The 18,238-nt window shown below is 42.8% G+C and overlaps 1 protein-coding gene across 1 annotated transcript in view; it reads left to right on the plus strand.

Moving 5' to 3' along the window:
* The window catches only part of MYBPH (myosin binding protein H), a 29,792-nt gene extending 11,858 nt beyond the window's left edge, over positions 1-17,934 (plus strand). The window contains 8 exon segments of the mRNA XM_048499056.1: positions 1,343-1,431; positions 3,744-3,951; positions 4,721-4,860; positions 10,183-10,342; positions 11,113-11,249; positions 12,331-12,517; positions 16,503-16,554; positions 17,599-17,934. Coding sequence (XP_048355013.1) covers positions 1,343-1,431; positions 3,744-3,951; positions 4,721-4,860; positions 10,183-10,342; positions 11,113-11,249; positions 12,331-12,517; positions 16,503-16,513 — 932 coding nt within the window. The 3' untranslated portion in view covers positions 16,514-16,554; positions 17,599-17,934.
* The last annotated feature ends 304 nt before the right edge of the window (positions 17,935-18,238 follow it).

Here is an 18,238-nt window from a genome sequence, read left to right on the forward strand (position 1 = left end):
TCCTCTTAGCCCTATTGGGTTAGCCATACTATAAAATAGAAGTCTGCAACCTCTAAAGCCAAAGGTGGCTTAGTATAGAACCAAAGATGTCTCCTTAAGGCCCCTTCTGCACTTGCAGAATAATGCACTTTCAATCCACTTTCAATGAACTTTGAGCTGAATTGTACTGTGCAGAATAGCAAAATCCACTTGCAAACAATTGTGAAAGTGGATTGAAAGTGCATTATTCTGCATGTGCGGAAGGGGCCCCAAAAAAAGAAATTTTAAAGTTAAGGAATATTGGAGGGGTGGGAGGAAAGTTAAAACAACCAGTATGTGAGAGGAATGGTAGGCAAGGATTTTTATGAGGACAAAATTATGATTAGAGCTGCACATGCAGTGATAGCATTGGGCTGGAAAGATAATAAGAAATGGACAATCTCAAAATGGTTGGAATATGTATGGAAACAAATACAGTTAGAAATTTTTTGAGATGATGGCAAAAATGTGCCATGGCAAGAGAAATTAAGAGATATTACGAAGATATGGACAATGTTTGTGACCTGGATGAGAGAAGCCGGATTTAACGAAGAAATCTGAAAAAAGAGAATACGGAGAATGGATCTTCTGCTGCTTGCTTGAACAACAGAGAAAAAGAAGAGGGGGAGGGAGGGAGGGAAAATAGGGGGGAAATGTATAGTTAGAAAAATGTATTGTATTTAACGGTTATATAAACATTCTATACAATAAAAAAAATTAAAAAGGATTTTTATGAGGCTGAAGAGCTTAAGTGATGCTCTGGAGAAAGGGAAATTACAGAGGTGAACAGATGCCAAAAATCCAAGGGCAGACCATGCCCTTGCACTAAACAGCACAAATGTTATGCAAGTGCACTAAACAATTGCTTAAAGTGCTCCTGCATATATTTACTACTTATTTATGAGTCCTCGAGTATGCCTCTTCCAAATAGTGCTCAAAACACACACTGTACGGCCTGCAGAAACTATACATGTTATTAATCAACATGTCAATTTTCAGTGATGTTTAATTGTATGTTTTCAGGTATGCAGATAGACTTTCTTATACTGGATCTTTGTGGATCTCTTGCTTTGAATCTTGATGTAGTTTATTTCTTTAAGAATAAAAGTTTGCTGATCCATTCTATAAAATAAAGGGAAAAAGTTAGATTCCACTTCCATTATAATGTTGTGGAACCCATCTGAAAAATGATGGCAATATGTATATTTGGGAGGCCTCTCTTAACACTTCCTTGAGGATCCCAGGCTGAAGGGGTTTTCAAGCGATTCCAAGGTAAGAGGTCTACAGTACCATTGACAATCTGGTATAATTCTGCTTTGTGCAGAGCATCCCAAGATCCGGATGCCACGCAACTTGAGAGAGACATATATGAGGACTGTGGGACAGTCTGTGAACCTGCTGATTCCTTTCCGGGTAAGTGGACAGTGTTTCCAATTAACGGCTTGTTGTAATTTGGTCCCAGTTTGAGAAAAACTTTTTAATATGAATTAAGAAAATAATGAATCAGAGAGAGAGAGAGAGAGAGAGAGAGAGAGAGAGAGAGAGAGAGGACAACAACAGAAACGATGCAGACTTTTAGCAAAGTCCTGTGTGGGTTTCTTTGGGTAGAAGATTTCAGCTGCTGAGGCATGATAAACTGACCAGTTTGACAAACTTAAAATGGGGATTTATTGATGTTCTGGAAAGAAACCCAGCTAGGTTTGCATATGGCCCCAGGTGTCAAGCAAGAGAGAGAAGGCCTACAGGGAAGGCATAAAAGGAAATTATGGAGCTTGAGAAGAGATTAATGTCTGGAAAACCCAGGACTGTAAACAGCTCTGCAAAAACTACTGAATCTGGGAGGGTACTATGTGAACAATCCCAAGCAGTGTGGGGCTAACACAAACATTTCAGAAAGGTGTTCTATTGTTATACTGCAAGTAATGTAAAATCTGTCACCAGACTTCTTGTCAACCTCCTAATCCCAGAACATTGTTTTTAAAATATCACATTTGAATTATCTCAGCACTCTGTTCTGACACAGTTCCTTTTTTTCTCCATCTTCTGATTTAAACAACCCTTGCAGGACAAAATGTTTCAGCAGTGGAATCAAGTTGGTTATGTATGTTCAGAAGGAAGAGGCAAGATGCTTCAGTCCAACTCCCTGGGGCCAGGGGCCAGAGCCTAAAATAACTCCCTGTCAGAAATAGCAAGCCATATGGCTTACAGTATGGTATGGAACTGATAGCACTCCATGTCTTTCCTTGGTTCTTGGACAGATGCATCTGTAGTTAGAGGCTGCTATGAATTCACACCCCTTCCTTAAAGAGGCAGCCTCCAGACACACATTTGATGCTGGTAATCCACAAGATGTTGATAAAATGCAGCCCCTGTTGCTGGGATGGATATATGGCTGCTGTTCAAGGCATCTTGAATATGTGTGGTGTTAAAATAAATGTCTGCCGCTGTTCTCCCTTAGTGAATTGAAATCCAAAAAATGTAGGCCTTTTTTAAAACACACACACACAACTAAGTCACAGCAAGAAACTCAGAGCAATAGTGGGTAATGTTTTTACCGTCAAACAGTTGTGGCAATCAGAATCCTTCCTTCTTTCCCTTTCTCCCCAGTGAGGAGGACCCAAAGCAGCATACATCATTTGTAGGTTAGGCTGACAGTGTTTAACTAGTCCAAGGCTTCCATGGCAGAGCGAGGCTTTGAACCTGAGTTTCCCAGATCCTTGTCCAGAACTTCAACCACTATGCACACACTCTTTAGGATAAAATATTTGTGCACTTGTCTGGTTTAGGGTGGAACTGCACGCTACATTTACTTCTGTTGTTATTTTAAATGACTTTTTTATTTTTTCAAATACAACCTCTAGAGCTGGTTTTTAGAAGGAGAGAACACCTGTGAGGGGAAGAGTTAATGGGAAAGTTTTAAACTTTTTCCTTCACTGCCATTTTTCACAAGGAAAAACCCACCATTGATCCACTTATATGGGTGGGAGGGAACTGCTATCCTCTTTTCCACTGAAATATGACAGTAAAATTGTGTATTCACCTGCCATTTCCTGGACCGTCTTTGTTCTAGAATGCTTCGCTTGGTCCTAGTGTATACCTAGTTCTGTCCCCAAGGCACTAGGACCCAAGCGGGGCATTCTAGAACAAAAAAGGGCCAGCATCTGGCAGACGAATATACAATTCTACTTTCATCTTTAGGTGGAAAAGAGTATAGTAAAACTACAAGAAAAATAATTTGCCCCCCCCCCCCAAATTCTCCTCTTCCAGAAAACAGCCCAAATGTGGGTATTTGGGAAAGTACATGTAAGGTTGGATGCAAAGTTCAGTTTCTGCTGATGGAATAGAGTGTTTCTGTCTCTCCTCTCTTGCTGCTGCCCTATCAGCTCTCCAAAATTGTCCCTTGTCCCCCAGGAGAAACATTGTTGGGAGATCAGTGGCAACAGGTGGGGCGGAAACAGGAGAATTCTATTCCTCTGATGGAAATGGTTTTCATTAACAAAAAAAGTGATCCAAGCCAAAATCTTTAAAAACAATCAAGCCACTAAAAGTAATGTGTAGTTCTGCCTTGAGAGTCACATTATAAGATAGCCTCTAAAAACTTGCTCACTAGTGTTTTGCTCTGGGCCATCATGAAACACTAGCAGATACCCTATCTAACCAATAATAGCTAGTTGAACAGACCAGTACTGAACTTTTGCAATTATCTCCCCATGTACCTTCCTCAGGGAAAACCAAAGCCACAGGTGACCTGGACCAAAGGAGGCCGTGCCCCTCCAGGGATCCCAAGCGAAAGGGAACATATCTAACTCTGTGTGATTCCAAGGCTTTCTTTCATCCGCCAAGCACAGCGTACTGATTCTGGGAAATATGATGTAACCGTTAGGATCTTAGATGAGTTAGAAGACAAGGCCACCATTGATCTCCTTGTGATTGGTAAGGACTGCAGCAGTGTTAACTGTCTAAAGCACAGTTTCCCAGCATGGAGTCCGGGGGTACCATTAGTGCCTGCCAGTACTTCCCTCCAAGATTTTCAGAAAGTAGAAAGGGCATTGTAAGTCTGGGCTTGTTAGAGTTTTCCACTGGAGAATCAAGAGGACTGATAGATTGGGCTTTCTTTAACCAGTGTGATTTCACTGCCCATTCGGTATTTCCTTGTTCCCAGGAGGTGTGAGAAGGGAGGTATTCTGTTTGACTCTATCTTCTGAGGCAGCCGTTTTGGGATGGCACTCACCACCCTCTCTCAGAATTGCACAGGATCAAGAAAGGTTGGGGACCCCTCATCTAAAGGACTGTGAGCTCAGTAGCTAAAGTCCCCAGAATATTATTTCATGTTTAATAATTATCTAGATCTGGTATGACAGGACATTGGATTATATGACTCTTATGATGTCAGGAAATTGTTAACAGTGATGGTTTCTCTTTTAGGGGATTATGTTATTAAGTGGGAGGGTGGTCTTGTGAAAAAGACATTAAAGGACTTGTTTCCAGTGTGAAGGCTATAACAAAGTAAAGTGGCAGAAAATGGGACTGAAGGGGCAGCGAAGAATATATTCCAACATATAGTTTTTCCACTTGTGCTCAATGGTTGAGTGGCTGCTGTACATGTTGTCTGGTGCCTTCTGCTACATTGCACTACCTTGTATATTAATAACATTTCTATAATGATTTGACAATTAAGTAACATAGTACGTCTCCTTTTCAGAGAGACCCAGTCCTCCTGAGAACCTGAAGCTAACGGATGTGTGGGGTTTTAATGTTGCACTGGAGTGGAGCCCACCCAAAGATAATGGCAATGCCGATCTCAAAGGTTACACGGTCCAAAAGGCAGATTTGAAGACTAAGGTGGGCAATGGCATAATGGTAGAGTGTCTGCTTTGCATGCAAAAGGTCTCTGGTTTAGTCTCTGGCACCTCCATTTTGAAAAGACCAGGCAGCATGTGATGTGAAAGGCCTCTACTTTGGGCCCTAGAAAGCTGCTGCCAGTTCAGAATAGTCCACGCTGACTTTGATAGACCAATATTTTTATTTAATATAAGGCAGTTGGGGACTAAGAGGGAAAACCCTGCAAACTGGGAATTGCAAGAATTGATTGTTATACCCTAGCCCATGTTTTCATTGAAGGATTATGCCACATAGAGGTGTTACACTGATTAAAATGGTAAACATTAAATGTTTATTAGGAAATTACATTTCAGATAGGAAAGAAGACAGACAAAGATAGCTTGCTGCTACCTTGCTAGCTAGGGAAGAAAAAGGACATTTAACTTCTGAGAAGAAGCAGGAAATTAGACCAGAGATTATCGGTCTAGGGACAAACAAGAGGTGAGACAAAAGGACAGAGATGTCTTTAACCTTACATCGCTATCTAGCTGACCAGTTGCCCACCCCCAGCTGGGTTTTCTTCTTGCTAGGCATTGCCACTTCCAACACCCCTTCTCAAGGTTTAATGTATGAAGTCCACAAGATTCATTTTCTTTTGTTGACTTTCAAATTTATCTCCGGGTAAGGCTTGGTGAATGCATCTGCAATCATTTCTCCTGTACAACAAGATGATGCTTTACATCCATATGCTTGGTTCCGGAGTTTATCTTCTCTATCTGTGCAAGCTTTATGCATCCTTCGCTGACTTCAATAAGTCAAATGGATTTGGGTTCATCTATCCCAAAGTCCTGCATCAGTTGCAATATCCACTGGGAGTTGTTTGCAGACACATATTTGGCTTCAGTTGATGACACAGCTACATATTCTTGCTTTCTGCTTCTCCAGATGATTGTTCTGCCTCCATGAAAGGACAGGGGTCCACTGGTTGACTTTCTGTCTCTTCTATCTCCTGCGCAGTCTGCATCCATGTGTATCCCACCAGCCTGGGATTGACACTCATTGGCAGCTTTCGTTTCAGATGAGTAGCGCCATGTAGATGTCTGGAAAGTCTCTGGACTGCATTACAGTCTCTTGTGTTTGGTGACTCAGTCTGCACAACATCCCTACAGCTGCTATGTCAGGATGTGTCAGTGTGCTTATGTATAACTTCCCAATTGCTTCTCTGTAGCACTTGTTGTCGGGTAGAAGTTCACTGTTTCTTTCCTGGTTCAGGTAGGAGTTCTGACTTGCTTAACATCTTTCATATCCATAAAGTCCAGGAATTCCAAGACTTTCTGTTTTTGATCAAGAAGATAGCTTCGGTCTTCACTTTATGTCTGAATTCCAAGGTAATAGTTTCCAAGTTGTTAAACTCAACGTAAAATCTGTGATCCAACACAGAAGGATCAAAAATGTTGCTGAACTGGCTGCTGCTCTGACAGGCACGGAGATCAGATTTGCATCCAAAGCAGTGAGGACCGCAGAGATGGGAATAGCTAAGAATGAATGTGGGCTGACTGAAGCAGTCGGAGCAGCAGAGCAGGCAGCCGAGCTCCAAATGTGTGGTTGGAACAATAACATTCTCTTCCTGACCCCTTCAGGCATCTGTTCAAAGATGAATGATATCTGGGGTGCTGGGTTGCAAGGCTAATGTAATGGCAAGAGCCCGTGAGCTGAATTTGTGGACAACTGTTGTCTGTTATGTCAGCAGCAACTGCTGACTCTCCACATGCAAGGATGCCCCTCAGCATTACAAGCTTAAGTTGTCCAAGGCCTTGTGGGACAACTCAGGACATCTGGCAGTTGATGCTGTTTGTCCGGGCAAAGGCTCCTGGCATAGCTTTGCTCCTTTTCCTCTCTTGAGGTGGCAGAGCGGAGATGCAGCAACGATGCCAAGCGTATGCCCATGGCAGATGCTGAAGAAGGACAAAACGTTCAGGTTCGCTGCTACTGTGAGGTTCACAGTGCATGTTTCAAATGCCACTGAATTGCTTAATGAAGGCTAGGAGGACCCTGCCCAGCATGACAGGCATATTGGAAGCATGTGGGATAGAGTCAGTGAGGGTAGTTTCCTTTCTGCCTTGGTAGGTGTGACTTGTATGAAAGCAGAGCTTATGTATGAGGATCAGAAGCTGTCAAAGAATTGGGGGCCACAGCTCACCTCGCCACCTTCAAAATAAGATGTTGCCAGCGCTGATGACATTTTTAGATGAAAATTTAGCAGTTTAAAAAATTGCTGTGAGGGAATAACAAGTAAAAATGTGCTACAGCAAAAGCTTCATTATCCAGCATGATGATCCTGAATGTTCAGTTAACCAGCATCACCTCAAGGGCAGACTGCTGCCCCTCAGCTAACGTACCTTAGCATCTTTAGGTATGTACATCCCACTCCCATCTCTCCAGCCAGCCAGCCAGCCAGCCAGCCAGCCAGCCAGCCAGCCAGCCAGCCAGCCAGCCAGCCAGCCAGCCAGCCAGCCAGCCAGCCAGCCAGCCAGCCAGCTAGCTAGCTTGCTTGCTTGATTGATTCCTATAACTGTTGCTGGGCTTCTGACAGTTGGCACTGCTGGCTGACACCATCTTCAGATGCCCCCTTTCCCCCTCAGCCTGCCTTCAGGTGCTGGATGCCAGCTCTGTCAGAGGATTCTGGGGTAGTCAGCCTGTTTACTTGCCTGCTGCATAGGATGACTAGGGGAAGGTTCACAGTAGAAGAGAAGAAGAAGAGTTTGGATTTATATCCCCCCTTTCTCTCCTGCAGGAGACTCAAAGGGGCTTACAATCTCCTTGCCCTTCCCCCCTCACAACAAACACCCTGTGAGGTAGGTGGGGCTGAGAGAGCTCCGAGAAGCTGCTGTGACTAGCCCAAGGTCACCCAGCTGGCATGTGTGGGAGTGTACAGGCTAATCTGAATTCCCCAGATAAGCCTCCACAGCTCAGGTGGCAGAGCTGGGAATCAAACCCGGTTCCTCCAGATTAGATACACGAGCTCTTAACCTCCTACGCCACTGCTGCTCTCTCAGTTGGCAAAGGTGCTGTTGTCATGGCATTCCTAATGGGACTGAGTTTGGTCTCTCCATATTCCTCTGAGTAGGGAATGGGTAGAGTGATAAGTTTGAGTATCCTGCATTCTTGATTGATTGGCAACCCCCATTCTCTATGAATGCTGGATAACAAAACTTTGACTGTAATTAGTGAGTTATTGAAAATGTAGCCTTCCCAGCCATCTCTCCTTTCCCTGATGCAAAGGTGTGGCCTGCTTTTGGGTCTCCTTGCTGAGACTGTAAACTTGGATGCTGGACTTCCTCCATAGAGTCTGTCTCTGACAGCACCAATGCAGAGATAAAATTGATTACAAATACGCAAGAAGCTAATGCCCAGCCTGTCTGCAAATTTGTGCTCATGCTGAAACATCCTTTGTGTTTCTGTTTGATGTTGGGTCCAACTCATGGAGTAGCTTATACAGAGACAGGAGTGCAAGTTTCTATTGCTTAGAATGTTATGTTACTCTTTGAGTGTCCTGCGCATGCCTGAATTGATGTGCTGCATAACTATGAGGACGTTATATCTTAATGAAGGAGCTTGATGTATTATAGACCTTATCCCCTAGAAAGGCTTTGGGCCCTGAAAGGGAATTGTGTCATAGAACCAAACCACAATCTGAAGAATAAAATGTCCACGGAAATACAGAATTTGACCATCCTCATTTTATTTATTTATTTATTTATTTATTTATTTATTTATTTATTTATTCATTCATTCATTCATTCATTCATTCATTCATTCATTCATTCGGTTTATAAACCGCCCTCCCCCTAAGGGCTCAGGGCGGTGAACAACATAAGATAATTCCATTTTAGATAATGGAAATCCGGAAATTTCCATTTTAGATAATTCCATTTTAGATAATGGAAATTCCATTTTAGATAATGGAAATCCGGAAAGGCAGAAAAGCAGCACTAGTTAGGATTATGGAATAGTTGGAACATTTAGTTTATGCACTTTAAATTTTTTTAAAAAACTATAAGCAGTATGTTGCCAAAGGCTTCAGGGTCGGAATCAAATGACTGTTGTGGGTTTTCCCAGTTGTGTGGCAACCTATGTCATTCTCTAAATTTATTCACATTTAGTACAACGGATCTTTCCTTGAGAATGTTGTCTTCTCTGATCCTCCATCAGCTGCATTTACTCCAGAAATGGCAGTAGATCAGCTCAGGTTGTCTCTGTAAGAGGAAACCATTCCTGGAGTCTGTTCACTTTTCTTCTGAAAGATGGCCTCCCTCATCTGTTTCTGTAAACCCCGCAGCAACCGGTGTTGTGTGCTTTTTTTTCAGCTGTTCAGTGGATGTTGTTCGTGTATGCATGTATAAATCCAGATGCTCACAGCCATTTCATGTGGTAGTTTCTAAAATTTTGGTATATGCATGCTATCCCTAGAGTATTGTCGAAGGCTTTCACGGCCGGAATCACTTGGGTGCTGTGTGGTTTCCGGGCTGTATGGCCGTGTTGCTAGAACACGGCCATACAGCCCGGAAACCACATCACCCAAATATCCCTAGAGTGCTGAATATTTTTTTTTTTGAGTATTTGGGAACTCTGGGATTACAAAGTTTAAGTTTTGAAACATTGAAATACCTTTTCTGAACTGATATGGAATGATTACATATGTCATTTTAATGGTTTGTTAAAATTTTAAACAAAGCCTTCTGAACTGTGTATTTTAACAAAGCTGGTGGACCTCTGAACAGAAGGATGGTTACCATGCACTCTGGGTTCCAACTAGATGTGATGAGAGCAGGCATGTTTGCTACTCACGTATCTCTGTGATTCATGTATTACCGTAAATGAGAGTGAAATGACATATTTTAACTTTAAAAGAGCGCATGAGTGAATCTTCCTTCTTCCTGCTCTGTATTTTCCTGCTGCAGTCAGTCACGTCAGGCATTTTTCTACCAGTCCAACTTCACTGCTGGAAGTGATGTAGGCTGGGAGTAACTGTTGGATAATGATTGCAGGATTCTGTTTCCATCATGAGTCATGGGTACCTTATGTGCAAAAATTAGATCTTCCCCAACTGTACAACGCCATAAAACCACCATACCCTTAGGTAATTTGGACATGACTTCTGCCACTCCATTACATTCTCGCTACTGGACTGGTTGCCTGTAGGGGTTCTGTAATTCTTGGCTTGGAAGGGTTTTGGCCATAGTGCCAGCATTTTTAGTAAACAAATGTTCTAGTATTAAGGGCAATCAAATGTCCTGCCTGGGACACCTTCATGATTTATGGTTGCTCTTTTCTTCTTTTCAGCAATGGTTCACAGTCCTGGAACATTACAACCGTACCAACTGCACTATATCCGATTTAATCATGGGCAACAGCTACTCCTTCCAGGTCTTCTCAGAGAACCCCTGTGGCCTAAGTGAGAAAGCTGCCACCACCAAGGATGTAGCACACATCAAGAAAACAGGTGCAAACGCAGCAGGAAAACTAATGGTCAGAGTCCCAAACTGTTCCAGTCAGCTCATCTGGGCAGAGACTATGAAGGCCACAGATTACGGACAGGGAGAGATGAGGGAAGCACAGGAATGTTTTGTCTCGAATCAATTAAAAGTATATAGTGTTGGATTTTCATAGAGTTGAATGTGGCCTCAAAAAGCAGCCACTGCTTATGGTTCATGAACCACCTTCAAGGTTTTATGCAAGTCTTGGGGGGGCCGGGGGCTGGCATTGTTTCAAATAAGCTTAATGAATGTGTACCATGAAAGCAATGCATCACAAAGCATTCTTAGCTTTCTTGAGTTGCAGGCACACTTAAAACCCCCAAGAGCTTGAATTGCTGCCTTCAGCAGAGATCCTGCCTTCATAAATAAATTGGCAAGGTATACAGATTAATAACACAAACCCTGATGGAAACCCATCAGCCTTAACTCTTCCTGTTTGTTTCTTCCTCCATCACCAACTCTGGCTTTAGCTTAGGAAAAGTTAATGGAGTGCCAGCTGTCTGAGAAAAAGCTTGTGCCACCTCCACCTGGGGTCCTTGGCCGTCTCTGTTTTTAAGTCTTTGGGAATTCTGTGCCCTTGTATACTTACCTTGCCACTGTTTTCAGCCATTACACTTCTGAATAATTGGAGAAACTCAGTCACCCGAGGGATCAGAACAAGTGCCTTGGCCAAGATCGAGAAGGTTTAGTTCTTATTTATTTCGTAACTCACACTGACGTATGCCTTTCTTTTTAGCAATTGTATACAAGCCTGAGAAGTACAATGTTCACGATTTCTCTGAACCTCCACAATTCACCCAGCCTCTGTCAGATAGAACTACCACCCGGGGCTACAGCACTCAGCTTGTCTGCTCAGTCCGGGGCTTCCCTAAAGTGAGTATTGCTGTGGATTGGAAGGTCACTGGAAACTTATCCAGACTGAGTACAGAGAAAGAGGTCTGATGACCTCATTGTGAAGGGGTGGACGAGCATGACTCATTATCCCAGGGTGCACATTAGGTTTTGCTTCAGGGGAATACTTCCAGGTCATCATCCTAAACAACTCATACACTGGACATGCCACTGGGAATGTGGCTTTCCAGGAAATATTCGAATGTCAGAAAGAAGACCCTCTTTCTGCTGACTCTCAATCCAGTGTTACTGACTCTTCATTCATTTTAAAGAGTGCCTCCGATCTGGGTAGTGATCACATAATTGGTTATAAAGGACCTGTTAACTGAGAATCTGGATGGAGTGAAATCAGGAGCACAGTTTGTCAAGGGGCATGCTACAGGGTGTTTCAATCTATGACAACTCTGACAAGTTCTGGGGAAGTGGCTGGCTATAAATGCCTGGTGGGCCTACCTTTACTGAGAGCTGGCAATATAATCCTACACAGCATAGTCCTAGATAGGGCAAAACTAGAAGTGATGCTGGGTGGTCTGTGAAAAGATGTCCCATTCCGACCCCTTTTTAATGGCAATGCACTGAGCTCTGATTTGGATCAGAACTGACATGGTTCACATGTTAGCTCAACCTCATTTCCTTGGCCTGAAACAGCTGTACAGGGCTGCTGTTTTTTTTCTGTTGGGGCAAATGCACAACCAGTACACAGAATTGCCTGCAAGTTTGCCTTAATGAGGCAAATCACCCCACAGACCTGTTTCAAGTCAGGAAAATGGCACATGGGGAACAGGCTAATTCTACCACCATTCCCAGTTCCAATCTGAGTGGGAAATCTGTATGCCTGTAATTTGAAAAGAAATGTACATACTTGGGAACATTGATCATGGATGGAAGTTGCAAAACAACATTTAGCTTTGGTCTTTGTTTACAGGCAAGAGGCTGGAAAAGTAATGAGAGGCAGAGATCCAGAAATTAAAGCAGCCACAAACCATGAGCCTCCCTTCCATTTTTGGGGGGAAGGAGGTGTCTGTTTAGTCCTGCTAATCCAATACTTTTAATTGTGCTTCAGCCCAAAGTGATCTGGATGAAAAATCAAATGGAGATTCGAGAAGACCCTAAGTACGTAGCTCTCATGAACCAAGGTGTATGCTCCCTGGAAATACGCAAGCCCAGTCCTTTTGATGGTGGTGTCTATACCTGCAAAGCTGTGAACCCTTTTGGAGAAGCCACAGTGGACTGCAGACTGAATGTCAAAGGTACATAGCCAGGATTTCAGATAGGACTCTGCTCTGTCTGTCCAGAAGATGATTACTGTGGACTGCCCTGTTCTAATGCAATTGCTAAGATTTTCAACAGGAATTAAGTGGTGGTTCTGGGTACATTTTTAAATCAGTCAAAAAGACAAAAAGAGGGAGGAACTGTCTAAAATGGCTTGATGGAGACTAAGCATCCACTAGGAAGCAGAGAATATTGGGAGCAATCAAATCAGCTACAGGGGAAGACACAGGAGGAGAAGGAGAAATTGACCTGCTTGCAGAATCCTGGGGGGGGGAGATTATTTATCTAAAATATTTATATCCCACCAAGCTGTCTTACAAACAACACCATTTGCTAGGAAGCACAAACAGAAAAACCCTTTGATGAGGTAAGAACAACACACATGTTATAAGTGCACAGGAGAAAACACAGCTGAAAATGTCTGAATAGTTTATCTCCCCTTGCAATTGCTTGGGGGGGGCTTGTTTCTCCTAATGGTACTGCTACAGAGGCAGTGGAAGAGACCCACTTGTAGAGAAGACCCAGATTTCTGCATATTTACTGGAGACTCTCTAGGTATTCCGAAAAACACTTGCTTTTTAAATTAAAAAAAAAACCCACTGCTCACGAAAACCCAGCCTGGAAACCTCAGCTGAAGCAAGATCATTGCCCCCAGAATCTTGAACTGCAAGACAGCTAAAGACATTAAAAGAAGAAACAAAGAAGGATAAGGAATGTTGCCTGGCTTACATTGCTGAGGCCTCCAGCTTGTAATAAATCATAATCATAATATTCCTTTACAACAAGGCTTTAGCGTGCTGAAATCACTTTAAATGTCTTTTTTCTTTTTTGCAATCATTTAAGTATGTTCATAAAGTTTGCCATATTATTTTGCCTCTGTTACAAAGATGAAACATTACCTGAGGCCACCTGGTGATTACTTAGCAGAGGCAAGATTCAAGCCACAGCTATCCAGATCGATAGCTTCCTGTGCTACACACCAGTATGACCTTGGGGTTTGAAACTAGAGGAAAGTAGCTTTTGCTTAAACATTACAAAAAGCCACACCTGCCTATAGGCAATAGCAGCAGGGTCAGCAGCTAGCTAAAGAAGAGATTGTAAAATCTCTTCCTCTGAGGCTTCAAGAAGACTTTGTAAAGCATTAGTTGGTGATGCTTCAAGTTTTTGTTTGCCTCTGTGACAGGATCCACTGTAGCTACAGGTCCCAAATCAACAATGCAGCTAAAACAGGGAGAAGATTTAAACTGCCTAAGAAAGACAGAGAGCAATGTCTTTCTATTGGCAGATCTGGCAATTGAAATGATAAAAGACCATATGTTACACCCTGATCAAGTTTCCAGTCCCTGGAATCCTGCAGCCTTGTAGCATTTCACTAATAGGATCCTTTTAAGCTGAACTATGCAGCTGAGGTATTAATTTCTCCACAACTCTATTAATGGCTGAGTGCCTCCTGCAAGGCAGGTCGACTGGCCCTCTGCATCTGCAACAGTCACATCTCAGCTGAATGGCCATAATTTATTGGTTGCACAAGGTTTGCTGCTCACATTTCCTTGCTTCAGCAAAGAGGTGCTCTTCTACTTGCAGGTTGGTGAAGGCATGGCTTCCTGAGCAAAGTGAAACACTGAAACACGCAGAGAGATTTGCTGCTCTCAGGGCAAAAACTTAGCCCAAACTAGAGCATAGCCCAAGCCTTCAAGATTGGGCATAGCCCAAGCCTTCAAGATACCTGAATGGCAAAGTTCATGAGATTAGAGAACAACTGGTATTTCACACTTCACTATTAACAGCTGGCATTGGGGGCTTCCTATTCCTGTATAAACAGCCATAGCCTGTTTGTTCCAAACTGCCCTGTGGCAGGGAACACTCTGATCTTGTTGAGAAGTGAGTCATGTTGTGTATCAAACATTTGCCAGCATTCCCAGAAAAGGCATGGGAGGAAGGGGAACCTGCTGGCAGTGTGTGATTTGCATACTTTGTGATTGCACTTTAAAGACAAGTGCCCAAATAATTCAAAAACATTCCGTCTATCAGGTCAACTCAATTGACAAAACAGTGTAGCAAGTTTTTTTTAGAAGAAAAAAATAACTTTATTATATTCAGTAATTACAGTATACATAATTCAGTGAAAATTATTTGAAATACATAGGTGTGCAAGTTTTTGAATCTCATGCTACCTCTTTTCCTGCCCCAACAGAATTTGGTATATCCTGAAAGGTTCCTTCACTATGCAAATGTCTAGTTCTTACACACAGGAGGGGAGTTAGTAAGCCTATTTCTCCTTGGTACTACTTCGGATTGCATGTGAAGGAGTTCACCTGACTGAATAGCTTTCCATGGAAATACTTGCTTCACAGAAAGGACAAGTGGGTCAAGGAAAAGGCTAGGCTAGAATCCCTCTTCCTGACATCTAGCTTCTTATGTGCTAGGATTTTCTTGGACAGAGGAGCACTCAGTTAAGTGAGCTCTGATCTGCAGTCTTAAGTGATACCATTGGGAAATAGGTATCCCACCCACCCCTTCTTTGCTACTTGTGAGAACTAGGTCATGTTCTCATAACAGCCAACATAAGAATCAGTTAGGGATCCTCTCTGTGATTAGTTTCAACATGGATGTTTTGCTCTATCTTGGCTTTCTTCCAGCAGTGCTGTGTTCAGGAGTATCCAGGTGACATCCTTTATTCTTCTATTTCAGCATCTCCTCCCCCCTCCCTTTGCTGTGATCTTTCCCAAACCTGATTTGTCACAGTATTTTTGGAAAGATCAGTCCGAGTGCCTTCACATACCATCTGGATGAGAAGGTGTGCAGATTTGCAAGTCCCAACCATTTTCCATCCATTTGCTTCATAGCTCCCATTCCCTGCCTCCTCTAGAGGAATTTTATAAGGCTTTAAAAAAAAAGTGGTAAGAGATGGTATAGCATAGTCTGTAACGAACTTTTGCAACAGCATGAAATTTCCCAGCTATGATAAAAATAAAATAAATCTCTACTTCTTTTCTTTGCAGAGGTCTAAGGCAAAACTTGTGGGCTGCAAGTTTTCCCAAATAATTCTACAAAGAATCATTTTAAAATTTAAAGCTGGACACATACTGCACAGATGCAATAGACTGTTATAAGATTATGGCACCATAATGATCTGTCAGTTACCATTTTTATGAAAGCCTGAAAAAAGCCCATGGAAGTAGAGTGAGGAAGGAAAGTGACTTGTTTAGATGCTTTGTTGCTGCTGCAGCAGATGTTTCTGAATGACTGCTAGTGACACAGGCAAGCCAGAAAGAAATTCTAGAACTGGCAAAAGTTCTTCAATATTTGCTCAAGCACTACGTGCACTAGGAGAGGAAATCTCTTGTGCATAGAACAATCTCCACTTACTTTGAAGAGATGAAGCAGAGAATAGCCAGTTGAGAGTGTCTACAAAACAGCTTTTTAAGTGTACTGTGGTTTAAATGTAGCACACCATCTCTGAATACCACCCTAAAAGCAGCTATCTGGTACATTTTTGCAGCTATCTGGTACATTGTGGAGGATTTAAGGGAACATTTTTACAAGCATGAAGCTTTTTGCAGAGGCGCCAGCTGAAGTTTGGCTGATGGGCTGCTTTTCTAGCTTTTCCCACTTCCTGAGGGGGAGAACTTGTGCTTTCATTAATGTTGCCAAGTGTACAGTGAACACATGAACATACATGAAACTTCTTCATACTGCATCAGACCACTGCTCTACTAGGGTCACTTCTGTCTATCAAGAATGGCAGTGTTCTACCAGAGTCTTCAGTAAAGGACTTTTACATCACCTATTATAGCTAGAAATAGCAGGGAATGAACCTGGGGCCTTCTGCATTCAAAGGAGAAGTTCTACCATTGAGCCACAACCTCTCCCCAAGTCATGGCCTCTCCTGCAGGTTGTATGAAGCGATGCACAAGTTCTGCTTTTGCATAATGGTTATAACCTTTCTTGCATCTTTTACAGTCCCGGAATGAAGATGGTACAAAATGGCTTATGAAGAGCAAATGAGCTTGAGGTAAGATTCAGCTCAGTCAATCAGAGCACATCAGGCTTCAAATATCCCCCAAAATGAGTTTGGCTCAGAGGGTCTGTATCAGACTTACTTATGTTGGAGACAACAGTACTGCAACATGTGGTGTTTCTGCCTGTGCATTTGGCTATGTGAGGCAGGAACAGAGATTTAGCAAAAGGTAACTTGGATAGCCTGGGCTAACCTGATTTTGTTGGCTCTCAGAAGCTGAGTCGGCCCTGGTTAGTACTTGGATGAAAGACCACCAGGAAAGTCCAGGATTGCTCTGCAGAAGAAGGCAATAGCAAACAGAAACAGTTATTCTCTTGCCTTGGAAATCCTATTGGGTCACCGTAAGTTGGCTGCAACTTGACAGTACTTTACACAGGGTAGACATATCACCCTCCAGTCTGGGAGGATGAGGAAGGAAGGCTAATCTCTTGCCACATGTTCTTCTGTTTGTCCCAACTTCTCTACCTGAGCCTATACTCTAAAGCATAATTAAAAAGCAAAGGAACTGGGCTAAGAGCATCCCAAACTAGGATTGGAGGGTTAGGCCCCTTCTGCCTGAGCCAATAAACACGGGTGTATGATGCTAAATAACCTGGTTTGTGGGGGGGGGGGGCTTTGCAGAGATCCCATCCTCAAAAGAGTCTGCCCCATGTTGTTTTCCCCTGGTTTTTTTGAAAATTGCTAAAGAAGCGATCCTTTTCAAAAAATCCCAGGTTGCAGCCACTCACAAGGAAACAGCTAGCCAAGAGGCGCTTTATTTGCCTCCCTTTTCCTTTTTTAAAAAATGTGGCTTGCATCTGCATAGCTATGCAGGTGAGATGGTCGTATCGTGGAACATCGGCATGGCTGAGGGGGTTCATTTGTGCATGCCTGTATGGGACATAATTTTTCAAAAATAGACATGTTTCTGTGCAAAAGCACGTAGTTAGTGAACCACAGTCTGATGACAACAAGCCCTAGATTGAGTGAGGTGGGAAAATGTTCTGGCTGCCTAGAATCAGTCCCTTCCTGCTGACTCAGCATTGGTTTCTCTTTCAGAGTTTTCTATTCAAGGCCAGCTAGACTTCTTATAAAACTCCCTTTTGATCTCCCTGCCGTGGAGACCCGCTTCCTTACTTGCACACTTAAATTTGCAGTTCCTAGACGAGCCTGCAGCTTGGAAGAGATGCTGCTGCCATGTGTCTCCAAAACAGAAGCTTTGCAGAGGGATATACTTGGTCTTGGGTTGGCTTTACAGAGAAAAGTGACTATGTCTCCTATGACACGGTGTCTGTCATTTACTCCTCTCTGGTCTTTGGCCTGACAGTACAACCTTTACCAGTCCTGAATAAATGTGCTATTAACCATGACAATAAAATAATTTATCTGGAGAAATTGGAAGGCCCTTTTAAGTCATTGTTTCTCACTGATATACTATACATTTGTATCATCCCTACACAGTATCATCTGCATGCTGATGACAAATTACTCTTCCAAAGCTTGAGTGGCTGCATGTAGATACTGAACCCCACAAGTTAGCTCCAGAAGTATAGAGCAGAAGTCCAACAGCTTTACCTGCTGAGGGTGGGGGTGGGGGTGGAGGGAGAGCAACCATCATTAACAATGCAAACTTTCAGAAATATTTAAGGACTAGAGTGGCCTATCAAAAAAGGTCATGACTCCCCATTAGTCTCTAGAT

The sequence above is a fragment of the Sphaerodactylus townsendi genome, linkage group LG05 (assembly GCF_021028975.2).
Source record: "Sphaerodactylus townsendi isolate TG3544 linkage group LG05, MPM_Stown_v2.3, whole genome shotgun sequence".
In the NCBI taxonomy this organism is placed as follows: domain Eukaryota; kingdom Metazoa; phylum Chordata; class Lepidosauria; order Squamata; family Sphaerodactylidae; genus Sphaerodactylus; species Sphaerodactylus townsendi.